Source organism: Cyrtonyx montezumae, unplaced genomic scaffold (genome assembly GCF_038088225.1).
Source record: "Cyrtonyx montezumae isolate F1298 unplaced genomic scaffold, pur_monq_1.0 scaffold_7, whole genome shotgun sequence".
NCBI classification, from domain to species: Eukaryota; Metazoa; Chordata; class Aves; order Galliformes; family Odontophoridae; genus Cyrtonyx; species Cyrtonyx montezumae.
The window spans coordinates 33,961,352-33,977,206 of NW_027072078.1; the positions used below are offsets into that span (position 1 = coordinate 33,961,352).

Consider the following 15,855-nt stretch of genomic DNA (forward strand, 5'->3'; position numbering starts at 1 on the left):
GGGAGGCGGCCGTGTGAACTTAAAGGGTAAAGGAAAAAGCAAACTACTGCTTGGGACCCAACGTTTCTGTTGGTAAATAATTTTCTCAAGGGGAGAAATAGTGTCTGGTATTGACTGTTTCACTTAAAACATAACAAGAATAACCACAATGTTACAACATGCTGTTGTTAGTGTGGATGATGTGAATGGAGACAGAGGGGTCCTGTGCTTGGACAACAGTTTTGCTTTTACTATATACTAACCTCTGAGGTGTTTCTAGCTCTGTTACCTTGGTGGTCAAAGAAAGAGCCCAAAGTACACAGAGCTTTTGGTTGTGTGAGCCTTGAGAGCCTTGCATCTCCCCTGCTGCAGAACCAAGTGCATCTGAAGATACTGTGTGTGTCTTCCAAAGTAATAAGCAATGTGGCAAAAGAGTGTGCTGATTGCTGAATGCCTTGCTAGACCTTGATGACTGTCTTCGGGTTGAGTCAAGCCATTTAATTAGCCTAATTTATTTATAGCTCTTCAGAATATGTTTCAACAGAACAGTTTCAGGAGCTGGAATCTATATTTTCCTTAACTTCACGTTCAGTAGGAAGAATTATTTCTTTTCTAATTGCAGAAGCAGTGTATTCTACCTGTTTCTTTGGAAGCTCTGCTGATTGAGTGACAGTAGTGCTTCCAGAGCTCTTTGTTTGAAGGCTGTGTCATGCTTCAAACATTGTATAGTGAAGTGAATGCTGACACCTATTTCCAGCCTTTCCTTGGGAACTCCCTGCACACCTACCCGCAGTGCTACGGAAACTGAGAATGGAATTACTCATCTGTGCTGTTCAGTGGGCCATGGAGCAACACGCAGAGCCTCAGTTTTGTTGCTGTGTGCCCTCCTCCACTGCTTTCCGTGCAAGTTAATCCTTATTTACTCATCTACTCGTTCATTACTGGAGGCAGCAGTTGCACAGACAACCTCAGCTCGCCCTTCCTGCCGGCGCTGAGCCGTGTGGTTACAGGCAACTCCAGAGATGCCCACGGAAAACAGCTCAGTGATGAAACAGATTGTATTTCAGCTGAACTACCTGCTCAGCACTGTGGAGCTGTCTGAGACAGTTTCATGGTGGGATGACAGATTTATTCAGCGTGTTTTAACTGCAGCACGTCACACCTGATATGTGATCACGCTCTGGTCTTAGTTCCAGTAGCATTCGCTTAGGAGCCTGATGGTTTGATTTAACATTGCTTCATCAGCTTCGGGAGATTCCCAAAGCTGCTCTTCCAGTCACTGATTTGTTATATTCTAGTTGCACAGAAATTGCATTATTTTCATTTCTGCTATGTCTTAATATTTTAAGAGAGCATAATTCATTAAAAAAAAAAAAATCATTGACTTTTTTTAAGGATGGGCTTTGGTTCACTGCTCTTTTTGTAAATGATGTTGTGCTGAATTAAAGAGGAAGAAGTCCTGTTCTCGAAAAGATTTCCCAGATGTGATGCAGAACCTGCACTCTTGTTGCTGAGGCATAGGTTGCCCTCCTGGGAGGTGCCCCATATGTGGGGCAGGGTGGTCCCTGGAGCTGCTAGTGGGGAGGGTACCCCCAGGGAACCAAAAAGAGAGCACCGAAGGCTTTATTATGCTCCTAGCTGCTGGCTGCATGGGAATGACTGGAGGATAACCTGAAACCCCTGCAGCAGGCACAGCAGGATTGTGTAGGTCAGTGAGAGCTGAGCTTTAGAGTGGATCTCCAAGTTGATTTTCTGCTGTGTCGTCTTTCCTCCTCTCAAACTTTGGGAGCTGGAGGTGAGAGCACTGCTGTGCACGAGGACTGGGTGAGTGGAGGAGGAAACTTATGGGCTCCTTGCTCCCTGGGAGAACAGTAACTAAGCTATGAGGCTGCAGCTTGTTCAGTGTTCTGCCAGCATGGAAGGATGACTCGGAACTTAGCTTTCCCTGAGCGAGGGGTTGCAGGGATTTAAGAACTCATCCTGCTGAAGGCTGCTGCTGTATGTCTTTATCAGATGAAGAGGAAGCAGTGTGTGCCAGCTTAGCCATTCCAGGTTTTTGTAGTGGTTTATGTGAGCTCTGTCCTGCTGTCAGCCTCTGGGCCATGAGGCACAGGTTAGCCCAGCTCCCAGGGGTCGGTGGGTTTCACTGAGCTAACTAATAACATCATAGGTGTGGAAGATTTGTAGATAAACATGTTTACTGTGGTCTGCATTTCACTTGAAAGGATTCTGTGGTCCTGTCCTGTGAGAGTGAAATGAAGTGGTACCTCTTTAGGGACTCCACGCTTTTAAGTGTTACAGTGTGAGGACACTGTCACTTAACTGTCTGAACTTCTAAGGAAACGAGCTGGTAGGGGCTGCTGGGAAACAGGAATGAGGAAATTTGCCATTCTTTTAATTGAAACTGTTTATAATAACACTTTAAAGGACTTAATATATGTGTTAACTGGTCTTACATGAATTTCTCATCAGTAGCTTTTAATGTGTTTGGTTTATACCAGCTCTCACTTCCTACCACAGTTGTTTTGTGTAGCTGAAGTGACTTTTTGCAGTCTGGCAGAAGGTATGTGCTGTTGTCTGAGCAGTTTTCTGCTCATAGTTACATTCACTGGAGCTCTAAGTTCTGGTAGGAACCCCACATCTGTCACTAACCTGGAAGCAAACATCTTGCTATCCTATCCTCTAAATTACAGTGAAGCCTACCTCTTTTATCTGGGATTTGTGTGCAAACCTGGGGAAACAGTAGGAGAATAGGATGACCGTCTTTAAAGTACTTCTATAAATAAACTCTTAACTTTCTGTCTTGCAGGAACATCACTTGCAACGGGCTATCTCAGCACAACAAGTTTTCAGAGAAAAGAAAGAGAGCATGGTTATCCCAGTTCCTGAAGCAGAAAGCAATGTGAACTATTACAATCGTTTGTATAAAGGAGAATTTAAGCAACCAAAGCAGTTCATTCACATTCAGCGTAAGTTAATGAATGTTGGGTTTGTTTTTCCTTTGATTCAATTAAAGTAATCTTCAAACAGGGGTGATATTGCTACCGTATTCAGAAGCAGAGAGAACTCAGAAATCCGGGGGGGGGGGGTCTGTATATGTGAATTCCAGTTTATCTTGTAAATTTCTGGGAGAATTTAAGGATAAAGACGAGGTTTTTCCTACTGTATTTGTTTATGGACTCTGTACTGATTTGTATGTTCATGTGTGGGAACTGGCAAGCCTCATCTTCTGTCAGTGCAAACATTGATTCAGAACCCTTTAATTCAGGAGTTCAATGTAAACGGAGACGAAATAGAGGAGGTTTTGTAAGGAAATCAGCCCTACTTCTACTGGTTGCAACAAAGTTCTGGAAAGTTGAGTTTCATTTAGGCAAGTGAGGACATTCAGGCTATTTGTTATAGTGTATGTGTGACTTTTCCACTGCCGGGTGTGCTTTTTGTTTTTTTTCCTCTTATTTTGCTACAGCTCTTTCTGTTGGGAGCTGGGTCTCAAAAGATCTCAAGTCCTAATTAATTAATCATAGTTGTCTCTGGATGTTCATTTGACAAGTATTTATGTTTCAGTAGCTTAGTTGTTCTTGGCAGGCAGTCATGTCTGTCCTTTGCAGCATGTCATTCCAGGGGGTTGTTTTGTGGCTTGGACTTCCCTTGGAGTTAATCTCTGGTAGCAAACCCTCAGATTCACTTACCATGGTGGTTTGTTGCTCTGTACACTGAAGCACAAGTTCAGTGCTGAGTTTCTGCAGGGAGAACTTCTTTTATCACCAATTCATGCTTTTGTTTCTTAGTTACATTAAAAAGACTATTGACAGAGGTGTGCTAGAACATCTTGAAAAGGAAGTACATTCGTCTTGCTTGTTGAGTTTGGTGCAGATGTGATGCTGGGAAGTGTTGGTAAACTGTTATCACATTTTTAGTTGCCTCTGAGAAGAGGCTGTTGGTCTGTCAGGAGATTTGAGCAGAGACAGCGTTGTGTTATGCTTGTCTGCCTTCTGTTGTTCTCGTAGATGCAGCTGAGCTTGAAATCAGGCAAAGATGCTTCAACTAAAACGTAGATGTCTGTTGAAGATCCTTAGGTGATTTCTTACTAGTGTGATAAAGTCCCCTGTTTTTCTCAAGTGTTTACAAAGTGAAAGGCTTTTGGAAATACAGAGAATCTTAAACATATTGTGTTATAGGTAACGTCAGTTAAAGGAAATGAAGTATTCTTTTTAATTTTTTTTAATAGAAGAAACAAACTTGCAAGCCAGGCAGTTTGGCTAAACTGAAATAAAGTTGCTTTTCTTTGGATGTTGCCACAAACACTGTTAATGCTGTTAACAAACAGGATTAGAAGCGTTAAATATATCATGTCAGAGTGTACTCTGTCTTGTTAAGACTTGGTGTTTCTGGGTACCTAATAGCAGGTGTTAGAGCTGAAAGTAACTATCAGATAATTTTCCCACCTAGTCTGTGTGATACAAAGCTGCTTTATGCTTACAGTCACTGCTTAGCAATTGTTCCAACACTGAAAGCAGGGAGAGCATTGATACTTGCTTTATAAACCATCAGATGACAAGAGGCTGTGTATTACATTCCATATTTGCAGTTATCATGAAGAAATTATGAACAACCTTAAGTAATTTTGCAGCTCATCTTATAGATGAGTTTGTTAATCTTTACTAGAATAATTCTTTAGTTTGAGCAAGTGGTGCAAATAAGAGGAAAGCTTGTTTTGTAGTGAGACACACAGAAATACACAAGAAATATTCACCACCAGAAAACCCACAAAAAACAGAGGAGGTCCCACAGCTGATACTATTGCATGTGAGTTATGTTTTAAAATAATTTTGTAAAAAGAGTAACGATAACCATCTAATGCATTATTATAGGTAATGGAGCCAAATGTTTTCAAATGCAGTTTTGAATACTCTTCATTATGTTGTATGAGATGAAGTCTGGTTACTCTGTTTAAATAAAAATAATTAAAAAAAAAAAAGGTAGTGAAGTGTGTGTATTTCTCATAGTTTAGAGTTACTTTTTTTTTTTTAATTAATTACACATTCCACATTTCAGGGGCTGCAGCCTGGTGTGTGAAGTGGGTATTTGCATGGTACCCACCTGCAGAGGTGTGCTGGTGCAGGTGGGGTGTGCTGGAAGCTCTGTTTCATTCCAATGTTACAGACCTGCCATTGAGGTGGTGGTTTGCTGCTTTGTTAACTACTTTGGCTGTAATTACCATGATGTAGTTCTTCATTTGCATTTGGTCAGCACAGATGTAGTCGCTGCCAGCAGTGTCAGTGCTGCTCCTCTGTTTTTGATGCAGCATCCTCCTCATAGCGGCTGTGCTCTGGGGGAAGCCCAGGAGCAGATCTGGCAGGAAGCTTATCTTTGGTTTGCTTTGGTTAGGTGGACTTGTGGGTTTCTCATTTCTCTGGCTCGGCTCAGCGTGTGGTTGCTGGGGTTGGTACAAGGAATGTGGAGGAACTCATGGCTGCTGGGGAGGGAAAGCTGGTGGAAGCATTTGGTTTAGTTGTAACTCACACCTAGGTCAGCGTAATGACTGCTGAACCACAGCCTTAATTTTGTTAAGTAAACTAAATTAGATAATTTAGCTACACTAAACCCTGTTTTATGTAATTTAAACAAATTGCATTTCCATAGTTTATTATGAACGTAGTACGTAGAGGAGCTCAAGTAAACAAAAGCCAATCCCTGTCATCAGGAGTGGTTGCAGTGGCAAAGGGTGTAAACTAGGATGGTGGTTTTGCAACAGCAATTAGCAAGCCAACAAGTTCTGAATGTTTATTTGAGGTGAGGCTTAGTGATAGGATCGTGGAGGCCCTTTTCTTCAGTGCACCGTAGAAACAGGCGGCGTGGGGAAGTATAGATGCTATGGAGTAGGAAATAGACATTCATTTTTCAGCTGCAGGAATCTCCTGAGAACTGCTAGGAAAAATGGATGTAGAGAGCTGGCTTGCAACTGTGGACTGTTGCATTGGTTGGCTCTAAAATGCTGGCCACTAGCAGGGCATCTGAAGCACTGTGCTTGCTGTGGGGCTGGCTAGTTCTCCACTAATTTCTGTAGGCATGAATGAGCAGCTACATCTGTTGCTATGGCAGGGGCAGAAATGCAGAGTGATTAATGGTCACATTGGGTAATTCAGACCACCTGTGTATTGAGGCCAGCCAGCTGCCTTACTGGAGGGCAGCTCCAGAATGGAAACTGTCTTTTCCTGGAACCAATGCAGCATGCTCTGTCCTTGGAAAAAGCAAAAATGAGGTGTAAGGATGTCACTAAGTGTGGTTGAAAGAGCAGTGATGGACAAACTTAAGGGAGAGAAGGTGCTTCTGAGAGTGTCCCAGAGCTGTGATGAGCCAGCTTGGGGTTGATTAACTCTTTGTGATTGTGTGCAGCAGCTGAAGAGTGATAATCATGCATTTCCATTGGAATGCAGATGTTATTTCCATTGCCTCAGCGTCGTTAACCTGCGGCCTCTGTGTAACCTTCCTTTCATTTCAAGTGAGCTGTGTTGGTAAGCACAGGTCGTGACAAACAGTGTGCAAAGCACTGCCAGATGAAGGAGTGCATTGCTAGAATGTATGAAAGGCAGTGTGTGTGGCACAGGCTGCTGCTGCTCTGATGATACCCATATGCTTTTGTGGAGCAAAATGTGACTAGATCTATTCAGTGTTCCTGACAAGTACATACTGGATACCTTTTATCTTCTGTGTCTTGTCATTTTGATTATGTCAAAATATTTTTGTGGAGATTATGGTGTAAAGCTTTTTATTTTTGTTTTGAATGATTATTATTTCCTGCTTTTCAGCACTCTGTTTTTTTTATCCATCAAGTCTCAAAAACGAGTGCTGAGATTTTATCAGCAAATTATTTTTGAAGTTAGATGGATTCGACTTATTATTTTGCCAGTGGTTGTATAGCTGATGAGCCAATGTAACAGCAAAAGGAGGAGGTTCTAATTTCCTTCCTTTTCCACTGCTTGCCCCATGTGCCTCCAGCTGTTTCTTGTGCTTGCTGGATACATCTGCAAATGGGTTCAGCTCACTCCCTTAGCAGAAAGCTATTCGATCTCTCCAGGGCCCCTCTGGAGTGAGCTGGATGTGCCTGCCAAATGATTGGGACATTCATGGCTCCTATGGGACAGGTCACCCTGTTTAGATATGTATTTTAAATAATACTCTGGCTTAGTTTTTATCTCAAAACTTAACTTTCTGCAGGCATCACTGAAGCAGCAGGATCCAAGCAACACAAACTTGTACGAGTGTCAGTCTGGTGTACAGCTGCTGATTGTTATTTTTGTTTAGAAGAGATACTGTGGGTCCCAATAAGAGTGGAATGTGTCTCCATTCAATCTTCATTGAATTAATACTACTAATAATTCAATTAAAACTTAGCTGTACTACAGTAGTGGGTTTTTTTTTTTCTTGGGATGTATTTTTAGAGTGTGTTTAAAGTATTTGTTGAACCAGAGAAAGAAACCTTCTGATTAAGTGATGTTCTCAGAATTGGCGTGTTGAAGGGAGGTAGTAGTTCATTAAGGGATTGCTGCCTGGTGCTTCCTACTTGTTGTATCTGAGTGTGAGTGCCTCTCTGCAGCTCTCATGCAAGGCCAGATAGATTGTTTTGCATGCTGGTAGTGGTTAAAGCTGCATGGGAATACAGAAGGAGCACTCTTAGGCTGGTCTGATATGTGGAAGGGATGCATTACTTATTGCATAGTAGTCAACTGTCCATCCTGTGTGAAACAGAATGCTCTAAAAGCCATTTTTAGCATTACTCTCATGGTTCTGCTGTTTCCTGCATCACCTCAAAATGCTCTAGGAACCTTGGGTGCAGAGCTCCTTAAAGCTGCTGCTCAGATATAGCCGTGACTTAAAAAGAAAGAGATGAGATGGGGCTTTGATTTCTTGCCTAATGCACATAGAATATATGTCCCTAAGCCTTCACTGCTGTTAATACAGTAATTTGTTGGTTGAATTGTTTGGATTTTTGTAGTTAGTATTTCACCCGTCAGAGTTTTGATATGGAACTTTAACTGCACCTAATGAGAAAATCCTGCACAACAATAATTCTTATATTCTCTGTGAAATTTTCTGCTGTGGTATTGAAATGATAATTCCCTTCTGCTTTTCATAGGACCAGAAACATTGCTTAATGAATAGAGAGAATGAATAGGGTGATCTGTAATAAAGATATGAGCCTTGATGTAAGTCAGGAATGTACTGTTTGGAGAACACAAAGATTCGCGTTCTGCATCTAGGATTAAGTTGGTTTTGGTGAAAAAGTAATACCTGACCTCCCACTTGGATTGGTCTAGCATTCACCAAGGGCAGCTCATGCCCAAGCAGTCTGGTGACCTGTGCTGGAGTGACTGCATCAGTGGACCAAGGAAGGGCAACTCGTGTGGTTTGCATGGACTTACGGTATGGGACCGTGTCAAAGGCTTTCCACATCCTTATCTCTAAATTGAAGAGATGGATTTGAAGCGTGGGCTGTTCAGTGGGTAAGCAATGGGCTGGATAGCTGTAGCCAGAGGGTTGTTGTCAGTGGCTCTCCATCCTGATGGAGACGGGTAACGAGCGGTGTCCCACAGGGGTCCATCTTGGGTGCTGTGCTCTTCAACACCTTTATCAGTGATTTGGACTGTGCTGTTGAGTGTACCCTCAGCCATTTGCTGATGACACCACGCTGAGTGGTGTGGTCGGTACGATAGAAGGGAAGGGATGCCATCCAGAGAGACCTCGATGGGTTTGAAACGTGGGCCTGTGAGAACCTAGTGAGGTTCAACAGGGCTAAGTGCAGAGTGTTGCACTTGTGTTGGGGCATTCCTAGATACGAATACACATCAATCAACAATACGTACGAATCAACAGAGTGGTTGCAGTGGAGTGGGAGCAGGGATTGTCCCCCTCTACTCTGCCCTTGTGAGGCCCCTTCTGGAGTGCTGTGGCCAAGCATGGGGGGCCCCCAGCACAGGAAAGGTACAGAGCTGTTGCAGTGGCTCCAGAGGAGGACCACGAAGATGATCAGAGAGCTGGAACACCTCTCCTGTGTTTCAAAGTGGAGGGAGCTGGACTTGTTTAGCTTGGAGAAGAAAAGGCTGTGAGAAGACCTCATTGTGACCTTCCAGTACTTGAAAGGAGCTTACAGACAGGAGGAGGACCGACTTTCTATACAAAGGTAGATAGCAATAGGACAAGGGAGAATGGATTTAAACTGAAAGAGGGGAGGTTTAAGTTAGATGTTAGAAAAAAAGATTCTTCAGTCAGAGGGTGGTGAGGCACTGGCACAGAGTGCCCAGAGAAACTGTGGGTGCCCCATCCATGGAGGCACTCAGTGCCAGGATGGATGGGCTCCTGAGCAGTCGGATCTAGTGGTTGGCAGCCCTTCCCACTAGGTGATCTTTTGAGGTTCCTTTCAACCCAAGCCATTCTATGATTTTACACAGTTTTGTATTTTAAACAAGTTTACCTTATTAAATATTTTAGTAATGTGGTTTAGATAAATTAGTTAAAAATGGGCAACAAATTGTATTGAAACTTCAGTACTTTTCTGTAAGTATGAGAGCTGACTAGAAATTATCTTAATTGTTAAGCATCTTACTGTAGAGGAGCTGTATTGTAGCAGCACTAAGAAGCATTTTTTCATTTATTTTGCAAAGAGACTTTAAATTTTGCATGCTCCTATGGTAGTTCTTGTAAGTCAAGCTTTATTTTCTGCCTCCCCTTCAAGCTACATTAAAAGAAAGGAAGTCTTTGTTGATTTATAGAAAGACTAAATACCATTTTAGTACTTTTATGTGGGCACACTTCTAGCAGAAAAAGTGTCGCTGTGGAGATAATAGAATGAGCAGATTTTTTTTATTTCTGACTGTTGGATGCATGCTTCTGTATTCACTTGTTTTATGCCTGTGTGTTTTTGTTTCAGCCTTTAATCTGGACAATGAACAGCCAGATTATGATATGGACTCTGAGGATGAAACCCTATTGAACAGACTAAATCGGAAGATGGAAATCAAGCCGCTGCAGTTTGAAATAATGATTGACAGACTTGAAAAAGCCAGTTCTAGTCAGGTATTTTGCTATGTTAAGAAATGGCTAAAGTATTCTCATCTATGAGTTTTCTGGCTGAGTTGTTCTCATTCATTTTTCAGTTTTATTTATTTGCTGCTAAACTGGAGAAGTATGCTTGTGACTGTGGGCGCACAGAAATTGCACTGCTGTCACTTGGTGGTATTGGTAGCAGGAAAATAGGTGGAGGGAGGGAGTGTGGGTGGGTGTGTGCTTGTGTGGTGGCAGTAGGAGCAGTTGGTTTTAAATTCTAATTACTGTCCGTGATGTATTTGAATGGGACAACTGAAAGCGTCTACCTTTACCTGTATTGGCATGGAAGAAGCTGCCAGTGGTTGGTAGGTGTACAGATCTGAATGTAAGAGAGTTCAGATCTTTGTTTTCCTTGGCACAGTGGGCGCTGACTTCAGTTTGAAGGTTAGAAGCATGGACAGTGAAACAAAGCTTTGTTAAGGTTGGACCCTTGTGATATAAACTGCAGTGTTGTAAGGAAGGAAGCTATGCTCTAGGAGCATGCATGTACTGCCAGTTATTTTATCAAATGGGTGCTAGTATTTTAGTAGTTAAGTTTTTGAGGTGTTCCAGGAGACCACTGCCTGGAGATCGGTCTTTAAAGCCAAAACATGGCTCAAAAACTACATCAGAAGGACCAGGTTCTGACAGGTAAGCTTGAAACAAGTTATTTCTCAGCAAGATGGGCATTATGTGGGAGTGAAATGTCCACTGCAGGATCTGTAGCTCTGCCACAGCTGCTTAACCTCATGTAGTTCAGTGTTATATTGTATGAGGCAAGATCCTGTGTTCTCTGCATCTTTTGGTGAGCTCAGAAAGGATTAAGGAAAGAGATGCTACTATGTGAAGAAGATGGTATGTGAAGAAAAAATTGAGTACCTTAAATGATGCTTGAGTGTGTGGCATTTGGATCTTTTAGAACTTCGCTGTTGGTACCTCTGTTCTGGCTTTCAGTTAAAGCAGTTGCTTACACTTTTCATGCTTTCTCTGTATGCTGGCTTCATTATTGGTTGCTTGAGTTAAACTCAAAAACTGGAAGACTGGTTTGATTAACCATGCTGGTGTCTATTCTCATTAGGCGAGATGCAGGATTGCTGTAACACTGCGTGTTGTTGTAAGTACAGGGGATTAGGAATCTCTTTTTCTCTCACCCTCCTCCATAAGCAGGTCCACTTCTGTTTTTAATCTCTTTCTGCTATAGATTGCAAGGGTTTTGTTTTATTCTGGCTGCAACTACAGCTTCTGTAGAAGCAGTGGTTAGACTTAGGATATCCTTATTTTTCTCAAATGAGTAATTTCTTTTTCTGAAGTGTAGGAAATGAATGTCTATGTGTCCCTGGGCTGTCATAAATATGGAAGGTCATAGTCCCTTTCTGTCACAAAGTAAACATTTTTGGGATGAAAAATGTGGTAGTAATTTGCTTCAGAACATATTTTGACTTCTGTGAAAAAACACAACATCAAACTGCAAGCAATGAGATGTTAATAATGTCTCGCCAGTAAGAATTTTCTCCTTTATTTAGGGGAAAGAATAAAAGTCAGTGATTATCAAATCATGATCTGTAGGCTAGTAAGTCATTTAAGCCCTGTGCTTGTAACTGTATCAACAGTGTTTTAGTATTTTGTGAGCAGATAAGTTGTAGACTTGTGCAAAGAGCTGATCAGTCTGATCCAGAAAAGTCAGGAACTGTTTGTTTAAGTTAGGACAATCAACTGGTGGCTTAAGTATTTGGATTTTGATGAATGCTCTTTTCTCCTTTGTGCTAGAAAAGGATCAAGTTTATTTGGAAAGTGCACAAAGTGCTTGAACGTGCAGTGACTTTCTTCTTGCTTTACCCCATCTCATCTGTGCCTTTCACATTTTGTCTTTCAGCTCGTTACACTTCAGGAAGCTAAGTTGCTGCTAAATGAGGATGACTACCTTATTAAAGCTGTATATGACTACTGGGTTAGAAAGCGTAAGAATTGCAGAGGGCCATCTCTCATCCCCCAGATCAAACAGGAGAAGAGGGATGGCTCCACCAACAACGACCCTTATGTTGCCTTTCGGAGGAGGACTGAAAAGATGCAGACAAGAAAGGTAACTTGCCAGTTTCAATCCTACATGGCTAGGAACCACTGTGATTCCTTTCTGACAGGTGGCAGAATCAGTCCAGTGCTATCTGCAGTTATTGATACAATTGTTTGTGTGTAACATGGGAGAGCCCACCTCCTTTTCAAATCTGTTAAATGATATGGTCAGTTGGTAGCATCAGTTTTCTGTGTGTATTCACAATTAGTCCATTTTATGGGAAGCTGCAAGTCAGAGGGTAATTTATAGGCTTGTATATTGCTTTGGTGAGAAGGGAAAACTCTCTTCTGTTTACCATTCAGTAAACAATTCAGGTTTTGTATTTGTAGCGTTAACTGGAGGTCTGATGAATTAAAATGCTGAATAATTACAAACCTGTATGTAAATGCACACAACCTTATTGCGTGCAGAGGCAAGGTTAAAAAAACCTTTAGACACAAAGTGAATACCTTCTTCTGACAAGCTGCCCCTGGGCTGGGTTGCAATCTGAGAGTCAGGGGAAAGTCACTGAAGAGTTCCTTTTCAACTTAAAAGATTTTATTTGAGTTTTGTGCTGCCTAGCCCCACTTATGAGAAGTTTCTTCTGATCTCATTGGCTCTCACTTTGAGCAGCATGATGCAACTTCTTTCTGTTGCTGAACTGGTGCTAGTTAAGCCCAGTGGGTTTTGGTTTTGATGTAAAATTTGCTTAATCTTTCAATAGAATCGAAAGAATGATGAAGCGTCTTATGAGAAGATGTTGAAATTAAGAAGAGAGTTTAGCAGAGCCATAACAATTCTGGAGATGATTAAGAGAAGAGAGAAGACAAAACGCGAGTTATTGCATTTAACGTTGGAAGTTGTAGAGAAAAGGTAAGCTTGCAAATTATGTCACTTAGAGCTATGAGATTTTACTCCTCATTAAATAGATTTGGAAACAGCTCCTGTGATTTACTGCTGTATGAATGCTCATCTTCTGCACACACGCGTGGCTGAAGGCATATATTGCTTATGTAGACTTCACAATCTAAGTCAGGTTTTTATGCAGCCTCTTTGCCTGTTCCTTGTTGCTCTGATGTTTCCCAGTGGAAACGCACTGTGATATTTTAATTTTTTTTTTTTGAGGTACCATTTGGGTGACTATGGAGGTGAAATTCTCAATGAAGTGAAGCTTAACAGACCTGAAAAAGAGATGAGCACAACTCCATCCACTCTTCATAATGGAAATCATCACAAAGTTCAAGAATGTAAAATTAAGGTAATCCTCTTGCTTAAAGTTTCCTGTTACCTGTACCCTGTAGGTGCAGATTAATGGTTAAACAAAGCAAACCCATCAACTTCTTTCTGATTAAGTTCTAAAACACTTGGCCATCATCCACCGAACAACAGCTTTGTGATAGCCTTCATTTTTCTTCCCCCAGTTCTGTCCCTTTCATTGTAAGGTGATGTGAACATGAATGCTGTAAGTGTGCCAAAGGACAGCTCTGAGATGGCAAAGCAGTGAATTACTTTTTTTCTCTTTGACAAGAGATTAGAACACTGTATTTTTGTGGTAGTGTTGTCCAAGAGTACTGGTTTGCCCTCAGTATGAAGTTAGTTTGATATACAGCAAGAATGCTGGCAGATTCTAGGAGCTATTCCGAATTGTTAGTGTCTTTGACCAGTAACACTTCCAGACAGAAGAATGTAACTGCTACACCTTCTTGACAGCTGAAAAAAGTTGGAATGTACTCATGTTTTAAAAGCTCTGACTGGAATTTGTAATGGTGGTAGTAGCCTGTCAGTACTGAGATGTGCACGCTTCTCACTTAGGTAGTTATCTGTGCCATACTCTTGCTGGATGTAGCAGAAGAGCTTTACTGCAGAGGTTTGACTGTTGTTACTTATTTATTTTTGGAACAGCTCTCTTTGTTATCATTGCAAAACAATTATTTTGTAGGAAAAAGGCAACCACTGGTGATATCTTGCTTATACAAATGTAGGAGATTATTTGGGGATATGTATTTTTTAATGATGTAGGTGCTTGGGTTTTTTAAGCTTTCTTTGTTTGCAGTAAGTAGAGAGCTTTGTTGTTTAATAGGCAGGGAATACAAATCATAAGCACACAAAATGAAGGGATGTACAGGAAGTACCCCAACAAAGGTGTACACTGTGAGATATCTGTAGGAAACCACTAGTTTCTGAGTGGTTTCTTAATTGCTTTATGAGACCATATGATCTGTGAGTTTCTTTGTTTTTGCTTGTTTTTGTGACTTGATGGCTATTAACTTCAGGTGATTATACAGCGCTGAATTAAGATGAGGGCTTTTTGTTGTTGTTGGCTTTTTTTTTTTTTTGAGAAATAATCTGGTGTAAGATGTGCTATAAAATGCTCATCTTTAAAGCTGCGGAATTGAAGCCCTTTTGAAGTTTGTATTTAGCACCTGCGACACCCAGTGGTGAGTGGATGTGGTACAGATCCCTTCCCTCGCTTCTCTGCTGGGAATCGCTGTGCCTGCTGTTTCTCATCTCCAGTTTATGAAGCTGAACTCCATTACTGGAGTTAGTTTGAGTCAGACAGCTACTGACAAGTGGTAATTTGGGGAAAAATTAAACTTTTTTTTTTTTAAAAAAAGCTTCTCTGGCTTTTACTCATTAATTGAAATTTTGGAAGGGAAAGTAATCTTTAATTGGGCAGTTTTGAAGTTGTAAAACATGTGTTCAGATGACAGTTTAATGTTGCTGCAGTTGCTTACTTGCTTGCTGAAGATTTATGTTAGCAAAATCTTAAAAACTAAATAAAAACATTGCAAGAGCTAGTAGCATTATATCTTAGAAGAACCACAAGCCATGTGAGAAATGGAAAACATGGAATGTTTCTTGTGAACAGATTTGAGCAATTAAGAAAACCGTAACTTCTTGGCTTAGAAAACAGAGCCCTCAGGATGTAATTGGAATAGGCTTTCCAATTACAGTATCCTGAGGGTGATGAAAAGAAAGGAACCTCTTAATGTAGTCACGTAGAATGGAAAGCTTTCAGTTTACTAATAAACTTCTGTAAAGACAATGGGGGGTCAAGTTTTGAGGTTTGCAGATGTTTTGAATAGATGTTGCATTGTGTCTGAAATTGTCCACAGGTGCAGCATGTGGAGAGAGGCTCTGGAAGATGAGCAGTCATGACTTTCTGAGGCGTGGGGTGAAGAAGCAAGATTAATGACATGATTTTATTTGCTGAAACTTTGTTTTTCACCAACAGCATCCTCATCATTCATCTCTAAAGGAGGAGATATCAGATGTTGTACGTCAGAAGAAGAAGTATCTGAAGAAACCGAAAATGGAGTGTGTGGTGACTCCTCAGCAGCCCTCTGCTGAGCCCTTGCCTGTTATCAACAAGAGTGATATCAAGCAGTATGACTTCCACAGCTCAGATGAAGATGAGTTCCCGCAGGTAATAGTCTGTTATGACTTTTTTGCCCTTCTTTTCTTCACTGAATGTGGAGAACTCAGCTTTCAGGCATGCGTACAGTACAGCCTACAGTGGAGAATGACTGTGTTGGACAGTTGATCTGCATGCAAGACATTTGCAGAAGCTATTTGAGTTTGTTTCCTTTGCCTTCCAAACTGTGTTTTGGAGAACTTTGTATTATATAAACGGATACTTATAAAATATATTAAATGCAAACTTGTATAAAAATACATTTTTACTGTAGTTGTCATTTGGTTACTATATATTAATTGTATATTTTTAGGGTCTGTATTATACA

The 15,855-nt window shown here is 41.2% G+C and overlaps 2 protein-coding genes across 2 annotated transcripts in view; both read left to right on the forward strand.

Moving 5' to 3' along the window:
- MBD5 (methyl-CpG binding domain protein 5) overlaps positions 1 to 15,855 on the forward strand; it is a 322,289-nt gene that overhangs the window by 153,541 nt on the left and 152,893 nt on the right. The window lies entirely within an intron of this gene.
- The window catches only part of EPC2 (enhancer of polycomb homolog 2), a 39,002-nt gene that overhangs the window by 10,682 nt on the left and 12,465 nt on the right, over positions 1 to 15,855 (forward strand). The window contains exons 2-7 of the mRNA XM_065751360.1: positions 2,789 to 2,948; positions 9,908 to 10,053; positions 11,936 to 12,142; positions 12,837 to 12,985; positions 13,238 to 13,370; positions 15,348 to 15,539. Of these exons, the coding sequence (XP_065607432.1) occupies positions 2,789 to 2,948; positions 9,908 to 10,053; positions 11,936 to 12,142; positions 12,837 to 12,985; positions 13,238 to 13,370; positions 15,348 to 15,539 (987 nt within the window). The remainder of the gene's footprint in view (positions 1 to 2,788; positions 2,949 to 9,907; positions 10,054 to 11,935; positions 12,143 to 12,836; positions 12,986 to 13,237; positions 13,371 to 15,347; positions 15,540 to 15,855) is intronic.